The sequence below is a fragment of the Diceros bicornis genome, chromosome 13 (genome assembly GCF_020826845.1).
Source record: "Diceros bicornis minor isolate mBicDic1 chromosome 13, mDicBic1.mat.cur, whole genome shotgun sequence".
In the NCBI taxonomy this organism is placed as follows: domain Eukaryota; kingdom Metazoa; phylum Chordata; class Mammalia; order Perissodactyla; family Rhinocerotidae; genus Diceros; species Diceros bicornis.
Window position 1 is genome coordinate 15,884,647 of NC_080752.1, and position 17,817 is coordinate 15,902,463.

At 53.7% G+C, this 17,817-nt stretch overlaps 1 protein-coding gene across 3 annotated transcripts in view; it reads right to left on the reverse strand.

The window, feature by feature from the left end:
* GLIS1 (GLIS family zinc finger 1) overlaps positions 1 to 17,817 on the reverse strand; it is a 215,470-nt gene that overhangs the window by 81,968 nt on the left and 115,685 nt on the right. For all 3 annotated transcript variants that reach the window (XM_058551987.1, XM_058551985.1, XM_058551986.1), the window contains exon 2: positions 3,234 to 3,411. In XM_058551987.1, coding sequence (XP_058407970.1) covers positions 3,234 to 3,411 — 178 coding nt within the window. The remainder of the gene's footprint in view (positions 1 to 3,233; positions 3,412 to 17,817) is intronic.

Genomic DNA, 17,817 nt, shown 5'->3' on the forward strand with positions numbered 1-17,817 from the left:
CACTATGCCACCGGGCCGGCCCCTGGAGCAATCCCTTTAAAAACAGCACCAGGTTAAAGCGACCGACATCAAGACAGAGAACAGCATAGTGCTCTGGGACTGAGTAACCCAAATAACTGACAGCAAAACCTCGAATGACATCCGGCGGGGAGGGGGCAGCTGAGGCCCTAGTGTCTCCTGCCTCCAAATGCCAGCTGAGGCAGCCACCGCTCGCCCTCGGTGTCCCTGTGAGGCCTGGCCCTGCCGCTGAGCCCTGTGCACCCCAGGCAACTCCCCTCACATCTCTAGAAACTGTGAGCATCTGTCTCCAGACAGAGCCAACACCGGCTGAGCAGCCCCACGTGCCAGGCACTCTCCTGAGGGCCGTCGCCTCCAATCTTAACACAGTAGAATGACGCATGTATCTGCTGATGCATGACCAAGTTCTTCAAGGGAGAGACCACCATCTGTTTCACACTCATGAAAACTGAAGGAACTCACCCACGTCCACAGAGGCAGCCAGCAACAGAGCAGGAATCTGAACCCGGACCCGTTTGAATCAGAAGCCGGGACTCCCCACAGCTCTCCACTGCCAGGGGCCCCGGCTTCCTCATCTGTAAAATGACCTCATTTGAAGACCATTTCATGTCCTCTCAATGTTTTAAGTATCAAGGACTCAAATGTTCTTCTGTCTGTCTGTCCTCCTGGACCCTGGAAGGGAGCTGCTGAAATGGGGAAAATCAACATTTCTTCAGGAGGGACTCGAGGGGAGAGGAGAGTTGATCTCAGAGCTCAAGAGGTCCATGCCCCCGCTGGGGGGTCAGGGCTGCAGCCTGGCTGAGGGTCAGCGAGTTCACTCCACAGGCTTTTCCGGCTGTGCTGGGTGATGCTGGGGACACGAGACAGTTCGCAGACCAGGCCGTTGTGGGCTGACCGAGCTAATACACACCAAGAGCTTGGCCCGTGTGGGGCACACAAAAAGCACTCCAGGACTGTCACCAATTAGCAGTAGGATGGGGGCCTCCTGGGACTGGGAGGACGCAATGGGAGAATGTCACAGGCAGCAGTGGCTGAGACAGTGGAGCTGTTTTTATTAGTACTAGAAAACCGGGCCAGGGGCAGGGAGGCTGGCTGGCTCTCCTGTCACGGGAACCCAGGCGGTAGATCAAGGGGCCTGAGATTGAGGGGCAGCAAGAAGGGCGAGGAGAGGCCCCCAAACAAGGCAGTGCAGCAGGAGGGAGAGGGCACAGGATCTGGCTGCGTGTGGGACAGGGGCTGGGCCTCTATTTCTTTAGGAAAATGAAGGAGTCTAAAAGTGCCAGATGAAATCCAACTGCTTCAGGCGCAGGGTGGGGGCAGCTGCTGAGATGGATGCCAGCGTCGGGTTCTGGGTATGGGCTTTCCTGTTGTCAAAATGACATTGAAAATGACAAATATTTCTGATTGTCTCTATCAAAAAAAAAAAAATCCCCTTGCTTAGCTTTCCCCAGGTTAGCCTAGCTTTTGTCCTGAGATGGAAAGAATTTCACTGGAGACACTGGATGCTGCGGGGGCAGCCCCAGTGAATAACCAAGCAGATAAATGCGCTTGACTGTCACCAAACAGGGCACAGCTCCAAGTCTGAAAGATGCTGGCTCCTTGTCACGGACTGAATTGTGACCCCTAAAATTCATCTGTTGAAGCCCTAACCCCCAGTGTGACTGCATTTGGAGAAAGGGCCTTTAGGGAGGGAATTAAGGTTAAATGAGGCCATAAGGGTGGGACCCTAATCCAATAAGACTGGTGCCCTTGTAAGAAGAGGAAGAGACACCAGGGACACACACAGAGGAAGGGCCATGTGAGGATACAGTGAGAAGGTAGCCACCTGTGAGCCACAAAGAGAGGGCTCAGGAGAAACCAACCCTGCCGACACCTTGATCTCCGATTTCCAGCATCCAGATCTGTGAGAAATAAATTTCTGCAGTTTAAGGCAGCCGGTCTGTGGTGCTTGTTATGGCAGCCTGAGCAGATCAGACCAATACAATCCTATAAATCAGAAGTTTCACTAATATCAAAGATGGCCACAGGGAATCTATATTCTCAAAGAAAAATGGTTCCACGTGGGAAGAACCAACAATCTTCTGTTCAGTAATTAATATCTCCCACTGTGGAACTTCCACTGGAAAGGGAGCTTCACCGTGGAGATCTCTGCTTTCTCCGCCAAGGCACTCCCAGCACCGACCACGTGCCCTAGCACACATTAGGCACCTGATAAATGCCTGGTGAAGGAGTGAGTTTTGAATGGGCAACTGGGCCAGTTTTTAGAATCTCTGATAGGTGAACAGGCCTCAGGCCAGCAGGTGGGCACAGAGGCCTGTCCGCAGTTGGCCTCTGCCTGTCAGCAAACCAGAGGGCACAGAGGCACAGTGGGAACCCTGGGAGAAGCCATAGGAGGCAGATTTCAGCCCAGTGTGCAATCTGATGGAACATCTGTCCAGGGTGGATGTCACTGGAAATGCACAAGCATTGAATGATGGTTACCGGGCAGGGTTCTGTGGGGCCATGGCTTCCTGGGGCAGGAGATGGCTCCAGGTGGAAGAATCCCTTTCTGCTCCGTGAGCAGTCCAGAGTTTGACACAGTATGAACCCTGAGCTACGTCTTCTTTCCCCATCCCACCCCTGACTCTTCCTCTTCTGAAATTGCTGATTCTCTGTGAAAAGCCACCTCCGGCCCTGCAGTGAGGAAATGCACCTCAATAAAACCGTCTCTGGGGGGCCGGCCCAGTGGCGTAGCAGTTAAGTGCACACGCTCCACTTCGGTGGCCCGTGGTTCACAGGTTCGGATCCCGGGTGTGCACCGACGCACCTCTTGTCAGGCCATGCTGTGGCGGCGTCCCATATAAAGTGGAGGAAGATGGGCACAGAGGTTAGCCCAGGGCCAGTCTTCCTCAGCAAAACAGAGGAGGATTGGCATCGGATGTGAACTCAGGGCTAATCTTTCTCACAAAATAAATAAATAAATAAATAAATAAATAAATAAATAAATAAAACCATCTCTGTCTCTCATGAGGCCTGGCACTGCATGAGGTTTGGGGCCTGGACCAGGCAGCCATCACTGTGCTACTGGGCTCTGGCTGGTCCCTGGCCCTCCTGTCCTCAGTTTCCCTATGTGTCCCACAAGCCAGACAGACCAGGTGAGATACGGAGGCCCTTGGTCCCTGGCCTCCAGGGAGTGTCCACAGAAGGCAGCTGACGGGAGGAGACGGAGCACATACCTGCTGGGGTGGGGGAAATGCAGCAGGCTCTCACAGGGTGAGGGATGGCCCCGGGGTGGTGGGGTTCCTGCAGGGAGAAACAGGCCCTGGTGGCAGGTGGGGCTGGGGCCCTCAGCAAGGTCCAGGTCCAGCAGGCTCTTCTCCGAGCCCGGGGTGCAGTGGCCGTAGCTCCCGTTCACTAGGCAGAGAAAGACAGGGAGAGGAGACACAGTGAGTGGGGATGGCCTGCAGAGGGCTGCAGGGAGAGGGCAGTCATTGGGGTCCAGCATGGAACAGAGCATACTTGAGCCAACACTAACTAAAACCCTGCTGCGTTTGAGGCACTAGGATACTTCATTTCATTCCCATAATCACCAGCGGGATCAGTAATAAAATCCCCACTTCTCAGATGCAGACGCTGAGCTCCCGGGGTTAAATGACTATCACACCGACAGCAAGCACTTATAATGTACCAGACACTCTTCTAGATTTGGGAAACACTGGTGAACCACACACACAGCTCCTGTCTCCTGGAGCTCACAATCTATGATCCCCACATTGATCACGGCGCTCATTTGACAAGGTGCATGGCCACCAGTGGGGCCGGAGGTCTAGAGCTGTGCTGCCCTGTAGGCCGGGTGGGCGACCCTTGTATGTCAAGGAGCAGGTGCTCACTGAACAGCATCTGCTCTTGTTATCACCCAAAGGTCAATCTAGGTTGTTTTCCAAATTGCATTACACCATAGAAATCAAGTACACAGTTACTCCCCGCTCTGTGTCCTCCACGGTTCTTAGACACCCTGTCACATGCCCCGCCTTGCTCAGCTCCTGGGTTTCTCTGAAGATTAAGTGAGGCAGTAGATGTGAAAGCCCTCGAAAAACTACATGAAGTGTAACAGAAGTGTCAGGCATGGTTGTTGTAAGCTCCTTCTCCTCTCTGGGCGTCAGTCTTCTCATCTAGAGCGTGAGGAGTGTTAATCTGGAAACTATCTTCTTAGGCTTCCTGCCCCGTCCCCTGGCAGGGTCATGCTAAGGAGGAAAGGACGTGGGCTTTGGGGTCTGATAGACCTCTGTGTGAGCCCCTATTGCCTCCAACCAAGTCTGTGACTCGGACAAGTCCCTCCCTGAGGCCGACCCTTCCCAGGGCCGACCCTCCCCCCGTGGTGGTCTCCAGGGATGCTGCAAGGTTTTGGGAGCTGAGGTGCAGAGCCGCTCGCGATGCTGGCCCCTAGTAGGTGCACCAGGAACGGAAACTGTTCTTATTGTCAGATAGCACTTTGAAAAGGAAAAAATGCCCTAGAGAGGTAATAGAACATTACTGACAGGCCCAAGTATTGTCCAGGTACTGTCACCGCTGAGCAAGAGAAACCAATAAGATGAGAAAAGAGCTAGCACCAGAACACTGTCACCCCTAAGCGTCAGGGCATGAGCAGGAGGACCCCGTGTCCCAGGGTCAGGCTGGCGTTCACACAACCGTCTCTCTGGAGCCTCCCCACTCCCTCTGGGGGATGCAGGAGTGTTATTATCCCCATCACACAGAGGAGGAAACAGAGGCTCAGGGAGGCTAGATTACTTGTCCAAGATCACAGAGCTAGTAGTCTGGGCTGGATCTCCGTCCTGGGTCTGTCAGATCCAAACCCCATCTTAACCGCTACATAATAAATAAAGTGGCCTCGTGGAAGCCAAAAATCTAACCCCACCCTCAAGCACCCACCTCCTCCAACCCTCGTTCTAGCCTGTCCCCAAGGCGGCCCCTTCAGCACGATTACCCCCGTGCCGAGGCCGGATACTCAGCGCTACCTCGCCACGCGCCCACGGCTCTAGACAGGCACCAGGCGTTCACCTGCCTAGCATTTTACAGTCTGCAGATAAGAATGCAACACTCTCAAGGCCCCAGGGCAGGTGAGGGGCTCAGATGAGCCTGCACTTTCCCAGGCGCGGGCGAGCCTGCCCCAGAGGGCTGGGAGGAGGATGCGCTCAGCGGTGCCCGCATCCTCTTCCCAAGGCCATCTGGGCTGGCGTCCTGCTCTAAGAACACTGGCTCCCACTGCCCTTGGCTGCCGCTCGGCCAGCCCCTCACAAGCTTATTTTTTAACAACTTGGTTGTTTTTTAATTAAAAAGAAATCCCTGGTAACAAATGTGAGTGGCCTGAGTTAATGAGAGCAGGCTGCTGCTCATTTGACTCCGACTCTGCTTGGCGGCTTTGCCTTTTCCAAATCGTTCCTGCGTGCGATTTTATCGTCCCATTGAGGCAAACCCTGGGACTGGGCCTCAGAAAACTGTGGATAATTTTATGACCATTAATAGCATTTGGAGCAGAGAGAGCTTAATCATCACACGGGGCTGTTCTGCCAGGGTCCTTCTCCCAGAGTCTCTGGGTTGGGGAGGCCGTTCTGAGCTTCCTTCCAGGACCCTGACGGGGGCCTCTGGTCACTTACCCCTCGCTCACTTAGGAGGACACGCGGAGTGACAAAGGTGGGCCCCTGGAAGCCCGCATTTATTGAGGCCTCGTTCATCAGCCCTGCCTGGGTGCCAGGCACACACGACCCTTTTAAGTGTCCATCCGCATGAGGCGGGCTCCTGACAGCCGCTCTCCAGATGAGAAGAGTTGAGGTTTGGAGAGATTCGGTGCCTGTCACCAGGCTCAGGGGTCTCTGAGAGGTGGGGCCACAGCTCATACCAGATCTCTCAGACTTCAAAGTCCACGTTCTGTCCTGCTGCATCTCAGCCAGCAGAGGAACAACTGGGCACCCCAAACAAGCAGCCCACCTTTGACTCCACGAAGATCACGTGCGGAGCCTTTGGGGACGTCAAGGCACAACCGTTACAACGACTCCTACACTTCAATCTTGGTGACAGCCCTGCCCTCCATCTACAGACGAGCACACGAAGGCTCAGAGAAGTTCGGTGGTTTACCCAAGGTCACACAGGGAGTAAGGGGCTGAGCTGAGATGCAAAGCCAGTCCCTCTGTGGGAAGAAACAGTCATTACTCGACAAACAATTGGGGCCTGTTGGCTTCTTCTCCACTAGATACAGTAAGAGGTTTTCCCACAGTAAATAAACAAGCTGGCTCTGGGAGGGAGGGAGGAAAGAAGGGGCCCCTCAGGTCACCGTTTGGCACTGCTCGGGACTCCAAGCCCATTCAAGCCCCTGTCTTGTGTGACCCTCACAGCACCCTGGGTGAAAGCATCGGCCTCCCCACCTCGCAGCAGGACACGGGCACTAGAGCTGGCAAGTGGCCGCCCAAGGTCACACGGCAATTGCTGGCACAGTCGGGGCCTGAACCCAGACCTTACAAAGTCCAGGCCAGACCCTGCCCTGGGCCACCTGCTTTCTCAAAGGCCGGAAATTAAACCAAAAGCTGTAACGTGTGTCCCAGAAATGCTGCCACCACTGGAAAGACGTCGGTACCACTGCCCGCCACAGGCCCAAGTCAGCCAGGAGACCTCCCACTGCCCCTGTCTGCTGGCATCTTGCCTCTCTGTCCCCAAGGCCATCAGAGGACTCACTCCTGCTCACTCTCCATCTCTGGGAGCAAGGATGGAGTCTTCTCTGGGGAGGCAGGGGAATGAGAGGGGCACGTTGACCCCATGGCCCTGAGGCAGACTGGGGGTGTCCTGGGCTGCACCCAGCGGCCATGTCTCCCTCAGTGCCACAGGGAGCCAAGAGCAGACCCGGGACCTGGCTCTCCCCACGTAAATGGAGCTTCTTTGGAAGCCTGGAACGTGAAGGGGTCTTGTGTTCATTTTTACAAGTTGGTGAGAAATCCTAGAATGTCAGGGCTGGGACTGACCAATTATGGATTTCATTAATGGCTTAAGAAACAGGCTCAGAGAGGGAAAGAACCTGCCTTGGTCACACAGCACATCCATAGCAGGGCCTGGCTGGCACCCCCAGGGCTGGGTAAGAATTTGGTTACTTTCCTCTTCAAGTCTCAGTTTCTCATCTGTACAATGGTGCTAACAACTACCTCTCAAGTTTGTGGTCACAATTAAGTGAGATTATAAACACAATGCATTTGGCATGGTGCCTAGCTCACAGTAAGTACTCGAAAAGTAATGATGATGATGACAATTATTTCTTCCATTTATCCTCGAGCTTGGGACAGGCCAGGGAGGGAGGGCCCTGTATGAGAAACATTCTATCCCCGGGGAAGGTCAGGTCTGGATGACCCTGAGGCCAGACTCAGAAGGACAAGCCCCCAAGACTCCAGGGTCAGCAAATCCAGGACCTGAATGAGGTCACAGCCGGCAAATCTGAAGCAACTGGCCCTGGTTACACACCAGAGAGCTTTGCAAATTACCGTGATGATTTGGCTATAAAGCAGTACCACATATAAGGTGACTCCCCACAAGAATTTTAATTTACGCTGAAACCTGCCAAGTCTGCATGAGAGGGACAATGATGCATTCAGCATCTCGGGCCCAGATGCCGCCTCCTTGCAGTCCCAGGAGCAGCCAGTGGCCGGGTCTAGGAAGGCTTACACAATGATTGCTCCTCATTCACCAACAAGTAGACTTGTCGTGCCCACCAGGTGCCAAGCTGGTGACAGGGCACCACACTTTACATCTACAAAACATTTCACAGCCATCACTTACGAGCTTCACTATAACCCTCAGGAGTTGGCTGGGCAGGCTCAGAGGGGGCAAGCAATTTGCCCAACCTCACACAGCAAGTGTAGGGTTCAACTTACACGGGATCTCCTGACTCAGCCATCTTGCCAACAAAATTTTTCTGTAAAGAGCAAGAGAGTACATATTTTAGGCTTTGCGGGCCATACAGTCTCTGCCACAACTACTCAACTTGTACTATAAAGAGCACCCATACACAATATGTAAACAAATGAGGTGGCCTGTGTCCCAATAAAACTGTCAGCCTCCCTGGGCTGATCTGTCTTCAGGAATGGAGGCCTGCTTTCCCAGGCAAGGAGCACGTGCGAGCAGCCACGGAGGGCAGCCTCCAGCTGACGAGTGTGAGCCGGCTCTGTAGGCTAGTCAGTGCAGAGAGGGCCAGGGCCCTCTCCGAGCCTCAGCTCTCCCCTCTGAGCAATGGGAGTACCAGGCCCGGGAGGGAGAAGCTAGGGACCCCAGAGAGAGCGAGACATGGGGCTCCACTTCTCTGGCCCAGGGAGGGTGAGCGGCTCTCTAAGGACACACAGCAGAGGCAGAACCCGTGCTGCATCCACACTCCAGGGCTCCTCGTCGTGCCAGGTCATCCCCTCTTCCCTCCTCACCAAACCCACAGGCCTGGCGAACAGCAGGACGTGGGGGCTTCTGAAAGAGGAGAAGCAGCAGACAGACAGCTGGGCTTCTTCTCCAGTCTCCACACACTGGGCGGGATGGGCTAGCTGAGGCCCACTCGCTCGTCCTGGAGCCAGCTCGGGGCGGTCACGGCCATCAGGGGGCCTGTAACCATGGTAGGGCCTCCGGAGCTACAGAGCCTGACACTCGAGGCCTCACATCGGGCTTATAGCTGCCCATCATCTCTTATCCCAGATCACAGAAGCTCCATAAATTCCCCTTTAAAGCTAAGCTAGATTTACAGGGATCCGAGGAAGACTGGCACAGATGTTAGCTCAGGGCAAGTCTTCTTTACCAAAAAAAAAAAATTCTGTTAATTTAACAGCAGGGTCATTTATAATAGAAAAGAATAGGAGATAGCCTGTATATCCAATAATATAAAAATGATTAGGTAAACTATAGTAAAGTTACTCAGCAGAAATCTCACGTAGCCATTAAACATAACACCGTAAAATCCTACCATAATATAATGTGTGGTTCAAAAACTTCAATTACTTAAAAATGCAGAGTTATGTTATTATACAGTTAAGTTAATAATGATATTTTTGGTGGTTTTTCCAGTTAACACGTGAGAAAAAAGTTTTCGTTTATTAGATATGTCAGAAACAGCCCACTTATCACAAAGTACACACCACACAAGGAACTAAGGAACTCTCAAACGGTTGTGGGGCAGTCACCTCCTAAACCGACCATTCCGCCAGAGAAAAGAAGAACCCCCGCTGTCCCACCTGTGAACAGGCCAGACAGAGCACAGGAGCACCCACCAACGGCCAACCATGTTTCATATGAAGTTGCCTCATCACAAGGCACCCTATCATGGGCTTGACTGGATCTACTAAAGGTTTTAATTACAAGGGTAAATATTTATAAGAATTATATTAAATGACTAGAGCAGGATTCAAAATTCCACACACTTGAAAACAACTTGAATAGGAAAATAAATGGAAAATCAATACATCAAATGTTCATCACGCATTCATTCATTTAACACGTGTATATTGAAGGCCTACTATGTGCCAGGACCAGACACCAGGTACCAGGAATGCAGTGTCCTAGGTCCTAGGCACCAGGGGCCAGCCTGGTGGCACAGCAGTTAAGTGTGCACACGCTGCTGTGGCGGCCCGGGATTCTCAGGTTCGGATCCTGGGTGCACACCGACGCACCGCTTATCAAGCCATGCTGTGGAGGCGTCCCATATAAAGTGGAGGAAGATGGGCACAGATGTTAGCCCAGGGCCAATCTTCCTCAGCAAAAAGAGGAGGATTGGCATCGGATGTTAGCTCAGGGCTTATCTTCCTCAACAACAACAAAAAAGTAGGTCCCAGGCACCAAAAACGTACAGACGAAGGACAAAGGAAAATCTCTATTCTCATGCTGTATTCTGATCAGAGAGAAGACAACTTCAAAAGTAAACACATCAATATATACTATAATATCAGGTAGGGAGAAATGTTGTGAATTAAAGGTAAGAAGCTAGAAAGTGCAGACGGGACAGTCAGGGCAGTCTCTCTGAGGAGCTAACATCTGCACAGAGGCCTGAGTGAAGGGAAGGAGGGAGCCGTGTAGACACCTGGAGGAAGAGCATTTACATAGGGAGCAGCAAGTACAAAGGCCCTGTGGTAGGAGTGTTCTCCAGGGTAGGAACACAAGAAGGGCAGGTATGGCCAGAGCCTAGTGAGCAAGAGTGGGAGAGGTGGGTGGTGAGGAAGCTGGGCCTGACCTGCAGGGTCTGTGGGTCCTGGTGAGGAGCTGGATTTTATGCGGATGTAGCAGGAACCATCGGAGGAGAAGAGCAGGAGCGACCAGACCTGACTCACGGTGTGGAATGACGTCTGAGTCTTGTGTGGAAAAAAGACTTGAGAAGGAAAAGAGCAGATGCAGGGAGAGCGCTGGCTTTGCTCTAGGTGTGTTTTCTAGGATCTCCACTCTCCTTTGCGGTGAGGGAACTGCCCGATTCCTGACTGAAATGGCCTTCACATTCCTGACGTGAGGACTCTGTGCTTGTCAAAACTCACAGACCTATTCACACGCACACACACACACAACGTGAATTTTACTGTACATAAATTTTAAAGTAATTAAAAAAATATCTCTGCATTACATATTTCAAAATATTTCATATTGTTTTAATAATAAAAAACCTGCAAAAGCCATCCTTGAGATTAGACCAAAGATGGAGGTGGGCTGATGTGCGGCCCCTAACCTGACATGGACCATCCTCCAGCATACGTGCTGGTCTGTGAACGCCCGTCCCTCCCAGCGGCCGCCAGCAACTCCAGGCCAGGGGAGAGTGGGTACTCCCGGATGGGACCCCTGGGGACCGCTCCCCTTAATGGCTTACAGAAGAGGACAGCCCTAAAGGTGACAGGCGGTCCACATAAGATCAGGAGGCTGACAAGGAATGCGCTGCCCAGCGTGTCCTCAGGGGCCAGGGCCTCTTCTCCTCAGGGTAGGTCTGTGGGAGCCTCTGCTCTCTCCCCCTCCTGTTGCCGTCTCCCAGCCTCCACAGCCTCTCCTCCTCCCCGTCCCAGCTCCTTCCCTGAGACAGGCTGCACCCACACCAGGCGCCAATGACTGCTAGTGCCCCTGGGGCAGGCCGGGACAGACACACAGAGATGCCAGGTTGAGCAGGGAGGGGCAGTGCAGGGCAGGGCCCGAGGGCTGACAGATGAAAGCCCTGCGTGCGTTTGGCGTATTTAGTGTATTTAAGTATCTCCCGTGGCGGGGCAGGGGTGTCTAGTAAGTAAACTTCACATCCCTTAAAATTCTCAGACTCTACGTTTCATCATACTGAGCTGTCAGGATTCCCAAAATTAAGATTAGAAATTTCCATGCATCTGGGATTCTAAAATTCCATGATTCTCTCACTCTGAGGTGATGCAATTTTATAAAGCTAATACGCATTTCAATGACTATGGTTTTAAGATTCTATGATGTCATGCGTCAGACCTGAGGAAATGCTCTGATTCCGAGGTTGTAAAATCCCACACTTTTCTGACCAGAACGCCTGGCACTTCCCTGGTGCCCTGCACCCCACACGAGCCCCTGCCTGGCCCAGGTCATCAGGGAGCAATAGTGATGGTCACCAAAAGCCCTCTGTTTTTATCCAAGCCCAAAACAGCCAGGAGAGTAATGGAATGACAAGAAATCCAGAGGAAATGGCTGTTGAAATCTATAAAAACTTCTCGAAGACAAACATATTCCATCTGTGTTTTTTCAGTAAATACGGGACCATAAATGTTTATGTCAGCTATATATTTATTATTCCACGTTCGGCCTTTTTTTTTAACTCCCTCCCCTTAAATCAAGCTAATTAGTTAACTCCTATGCTCACGTTGGTTTTTCTCCCTCTAACTGATGAAACGTTCCCCAAACTGCTCAAAAATACAAAAAGAAGGAAGACATAAACAGCAGTGGGGGGAATGCCCAGCTCCAGCAGCTGCGGGGGGTGGGGCACGCGTGAGGCCAACACCTTAAAACCCCCTCCCTCCATCTCAGGTCTCCCCAGGGAGGATCGGTAGTTCCGACTGAGAAAACACCACCGCCCTGCGGGAAGACACCTCGACCTCCAGGAAAGGGTGCATCTGGAGACGCAGCACAGAATGGACAGTGGGAACGGTGCCTCGTCCCTCAGAGAGGCCCAGAGTTTTCAGACTCTGTGAAAAAGATTTGTCCCACAGTGTGGCCAGAAAGCCTGGCAACGTCTACTGGACAAGTCATAGAAGTTGCTTTGGCTTCTGAAAAATCCCCCTCCCCCAGGCCTCAGATCTGAAACCACTCAGCTCCCAGGGCCCCTCCTCCAGGAAGCCCTCCCTGACCAGCCCTGTCCCACAGGACTCTTCACTTTCCTCCTCTGTCCTCCCCAAGGACCTAAAGCCAGTGCTCCTGTCTGCACCCTGAGACATCACGGCAGCAGGGGTTCTCGGGGTGGGGGCTCCACCCCAGGTGGCACACTGAAAACCACTGGGGGTATTTCTGGTGGTCACAATGACGGGAGCCACTGTCATTTAGTGGGGAGAAGCCAGGGATGGCCGGCTCGCTCCCAAGGGTGGGTCAGCCTGACACTAACTTTTGAATGTCTTGCCAGATATTCAAAACATCTCTAAACAAGCAACCTGGTCATCCAAGCCTAGAACACAGGCCCATTTTACACACAAACACAAAGTACTTTTTTCACGGTTTTAACACACACTGGATTTTCCAGGAATGGAACTACCATGTAAATTGAGGAAAGACTGTACTGTGTTTTATTTGGAACTTGGCCAGGAGTTGTTCACCATTTCAGAAAGCCACGTCACCCTCGGTCACTCTGCTTGTGGCGTTTGTGTGTCTGTGGCCGCAGGTCCGGGGAGGCTGCACACAGGTGCAAGCAACCGGCGACTTCACACCGTCTTCTGGCCCAGCGGGCGGGGGCGCTTACACGGGGAAATACACGTTACTTCCCTTTCATCCTTCTTTATAATACAATTGAAACACCACACGGGAGTTTTGGGAATTATGTACAAGTGGTACAAGGTACTTATCTATGGATGTCATTTCAGGAGAGTAAAGGAGACGGGACAAAAGGGCCCTGTGAGAAAAAGGAGGCGCTGCTGAGCCCCACTGACCCAGGCCCTCCTGATTTCCAGGTGGGGAAGGCGAGGTCTCCTCCAGGGCACACAGCACTGTGAGCGTCTGACCCTACAGCGCCGAGACGCGGCGAGGGCAGGCCCGTGTCTTGATGGCTTTGAATCCCAGGGCCTGTTTCTGGATTCGTGACACGTAGAGAGCCCTGAGCCTAGAAGGACTCACGAGAAGGCAGGAACCCAGTTCCCACGAGGGCTCCCGAGGGAAGGAGAGTCGGCACCAGGCCCCGTGCTGGGGGCACGAGGTAGGGGTGTGCCAGGCTGACTCTGGAAAGCCCTGGGTGGGCAGGCCCGAGAGGGGGCCTTGAGCAGGTACAGGCTCCCGGAGGCTGGGGATTTGAGGTCTTGAGACCGAGCTCACCTCCCCACTCCCTTCCTGACCTACCCCAAACTTTCCCCTTCTTCTGTCATGTGCCCTGACTCAGCTCCCTCTTCCCCCTCAGCCCTCCTCCTCCACACTTAACATCCCTCCTCCCCATCCTCACCCGCTTTGCCTCAGTCCAAACCCCCACCGTCTTCTACCTGGATGTGACCAATCTACTCCACCACAGCCAGAGCGATCTTTCCATCTCCTCTGCTCCTAACCTTCTATGGCTCCCACTGCCCCCGAATGTCTACACCAGGCAGACAAGTCCCACCATCCAGCCCTCTCCTGCCGGTTCCCAACACAGGCCCCGGCCTGCAGCTGCGCCCAGCTGCCCATAGCTCCCCAGACCTGTCTTGTTCTCCCCCCAGCCCTTGTTGTCCCCCACCGGGCATACCCTCAGTATGCCTCTGCGCTACCCAGCCCTGCGTCCCCATCAGAGCCCCCCTGGCACGTGTGTGTGTGTAAGCGCATCAGAGGCCAGTTTGAAGAACAAATGCAGAAAAGAATACACCACGTTAGAGCTGAGCGAGGTCTTGAATGACACCTGAACCTCTGCTGCCGGGAAAGACGGACCTAGAAAGACAAGAGAGACAAGAAGCCTTTTCGCTATGACGCAGGCCCCGGGGTGGGCCGGCCAGGCACAGACCCCACTTCAGCCAGTACAGCTTTACTGGCTGAAAAACACTGACGTCCCTGAGAGACGGAGGATGAAAACATAATGGACGTTTCCGCACATGTGTCTGAGGGACGTGAAGCAGCACCCAGCAGTGACCCCATCCCCAACAGGAACAGGGCCAGGAGGCTGCAACTCAGCCACCCCAGCCCGGGCTCTGCTCTGGCTACACCGGCCCTGCCTGCTGAGGCTGCAAGGGAGGGTTTCCAGGAAAATACAGCCAATGGGGGCAGTCCATTCAGGGACACGGTGGCTGCCTTGCCACAGAGCAGAGCCTGCCCCAGGTCACATTTCACCTCCATGGTGGGGGGAGCCGGGTTCTCATTCAAAATAAACAGACCAAGGCTGTGTGTTTTGGTCCAGTAGCCCCACATTCAGTCCCACCCCCCTTCTCACACTTCAGGCCTGGAGTCCAAGGAGGGCCTCTGGGCAGGCAAGCAGGGCCCAGCGTCCTGGGCTTTCCTGAAGACTCTCTACATGTCTTGGGCAGCCCCCAGCCCCTGGGCCTCAGTTTCCTTTGCTATAAAGCAACGGAAGTGGACTGGAGGGGCCGCTAAATGTCCGTGTTCTCTTCTAGCCCCAGAGAACCATCGTGAATCCCGTCAAAAGGCCTCATGATGCAGAGGAGGGGCTGGTCTTAGATGAGACCTGGACTTCTCCCTCCCCCAGGCCCCAGTACTTGGGACTCCTCCCTATCTGGCAGGCCTGCCTGGTCTAGCCTGGTGGCCACTTGCCACAAGAAGGAGGCTTTCTCTGGAATGGGCCAAATCCACCTATCCACCCATCCCCCAGCTCCTAGTGTGTGCCAGGCCTGGGCACTGGGACACAGAGACAAGCCAGATGCTGGTGCTTCCCTCGGAAGCCCACAGTCTGGTGAGCGACACAGACCCTTAAACAAAAAAGGACTCTGAATGGATCAGTGTCAGGACACAAATCCCCCTTCCCCCCACACAAGGTCTGCCTTCCCTTATCCTTCCTCCAGCGTGGTCACTGCCTCCATGAAGCCTTCCCTGACCCTGCCACCCTCTCCCCACGTGGTTGGCTGCTCCCATGCATGCTGGGCATCCCTCCCCTGCAACCCTTCCCATGTGAGGTAAGTGTGTCCACACCTCGGGGGGCAAAGCGCTGTGCTACTGTTTCAACGAACCTCTCAACAGACTTGCTAGATAGATCAATTAGCTCCTTTTACAGATGAGGAAACCGAGGCCCAGAAGGTGAAATGACTTCTGAGTAACACGCCTAGAGAGAAGGAGACCTGGGATTCCAGACTACAGTCCTCGGCCGGGATACAGTGATCCTCCCACACGCTCCCCCACCGGGCCGCCCACAGGCCCAGGGAGCCATTGCCAGGGGCACCACACACACCGAGGAGCACCCCTCAGCCATTCTACTGTAAGATGTCCGGGCTAAAGCAGCCCTGAAAGACCACCTAATCTCAGCCTCCTGTTTACAGAAAAGGCAGACTGGGGCCCACGGAGAGCAAGGGCTTGTCCAAGGTCACACCGCCAGCAGCCCAGTCAGGCCCAGACCGGGTCCTCCGGAGTGCCCGTCAGGCGTTCCCTCCACGGTGCCTCGCTGCTTCTCTTGAAGGCAGCTGGGGCAGGGCACGCTCTCCTCGGCATCCTGGGAGAGACGGGACGTGTGTAAGGACAACCTGGTTTGTGTGTATCGCAAAGGTCTCCCATCAGCTCTGCGAGGCGGGGGTCATCGTTAACCCTGGGGGGAGTGAGGAAACTGAGTCTGCGAGGTGACGGGGGCCCGGCCAGGATTCAAGCCAGGTCTGTGTGGCGAAAAGCGCGGCGCTCTCCAGGACGCCGGGCTGCCGGCCTCCACGACGTGGCACTCCGCGTGTACAGAGGTGATCTCATCGGGCCTCACCGAGGCGTGCGGCTGGTGACACGTGACCTGCGCTTCCGATGCCCGTCAGCGCCGCAGCGTCTTTGCTTCAGACGGATGCTGGCGTCTCAGCGTGCCATCCTAACGGATGCTTCTGGTTAGAGAACAGGGTGAACAGGGCCGGAGGGCCGCCTGGGCTCAGGGCGTGACTTCCCGAAGTCCGCCTGCTTTCTCCTCACCCTTCCCGCTGCCAGGTTTTGCCGGCTGAGCTGGGGCAGCTCACCGCCAAGCACGGGGACCCCGTCAGCGGGCCGGCCATGAATGAGTGCAGTGTTTGGGACCAGTCAACAAGATGGATGTTGTTTCGTTTCGGCTCCACGCACCGTAAACATTCTGGGGCAGACGCAGCTCCAGGTGGCTTGCTGGCTCGCACTCGGCAGCTGGGCCAGGCTGCAAAGGCCCATTAACGTGGACATAAACAAGGAGGGCTGGGGGTGGAAGGCGGGGAGGCCGCTGGGGTCTGTCCCACTTTCAGAGACAAGAACACAAAGGAAGAAATCCGGGAGCCAGGCTGGAGGTGGAGGCAGCCCAGCAGCAGGAACGAGGCCCCGCCTGGTTCCAATCCTAGCTCTGATGCTGATCCACCCTGTGGCCTTCGACAAATCTCACACCTTGTCCAGCCTCAGTTTCCTCATCTGGGAAAACAGGAAAAGGCTCGACAGTCAGGCTGCAGTGAGCCCTCAGAAATTCTTTACGAATGAGCTGACTGCACAGCCGCTGCTTCAGGACAAGGACACATCCAGTCCATTCCGGCCCAGCGGTGAATAGCACGGGCTTTAGAGACAACCTCCCTGGTCTGGAATCTGGAATACCATTCACCTGGCACGGTCTTGGCCAGGTAACCTAACCTCCTGGAGCCTCCATTCCCTATCTGTAAAATGCAGACGATCATACTCGTGAGGGTCAAATGAGATAAAGCCCATAGGCGCTGGGCTCACGGCCCGGCACAGTCAATAAAAGGTCACTCTCATTCTGTTATTATTTGTATCCAAGTCTCACACAGCCTCGCCCGGAGTGGGCTCTGAGGATGAAGCGATGGCCAAGGCTGGGGGATGGCCAGGTCTTCTGGGATTCTCCTCTCCTGGTCTAAGATGATCTTTGGATCCCGGAGCAAGCACTCAGCCTGCCAGGCGCCATGTGGGCCTCACAGCCTGGCCCCAGACATCATGCCCCAGGCCCGTGGGGGAGGCAGTCCAACTTGACGAACATCAATTCTCCAAGAGCCAGCTGGCCAAAAATCAATGTGTCAAATGACCAATTCATCAAAAGCCAATTAGTCACAAATTACTTCGCCAGATGGCAACGTTCCCAAATTACCCAAACAGTTACCCAAAACTTGTTTACTTTAACCATTTACAAAGATGACAAAAATTTGTGTTGAAGGAGATGGTTTTACTTTTAGTTAATAAGTTTTCATTTTGTGTTCAGAGCAGCATTTTAAAAAATATTAAACTGGTCAAAATCAAGGATCATGGGTTGGTTTAGTCATCTTATTTAGTATTTACCATTCAGTTTATTTCATTATCAGTAATCAGATGTCAGTGTTTCATACAGGAAATCTTGAAGTAACACTGTGCAGTAGGTTAAATGGTGGCCCCTGAAAAGATACGTCCACGTCAAATCTCTCGAACCTGAGAATGGGATCTTATTTGTAAATAGGGTCTTTGCAGATGTAATGAAGTGAAGGATCTTGAAATGAGGAGATTTTCCCCAGATAATCCCAGTGGGCTCTAAATCCAGTG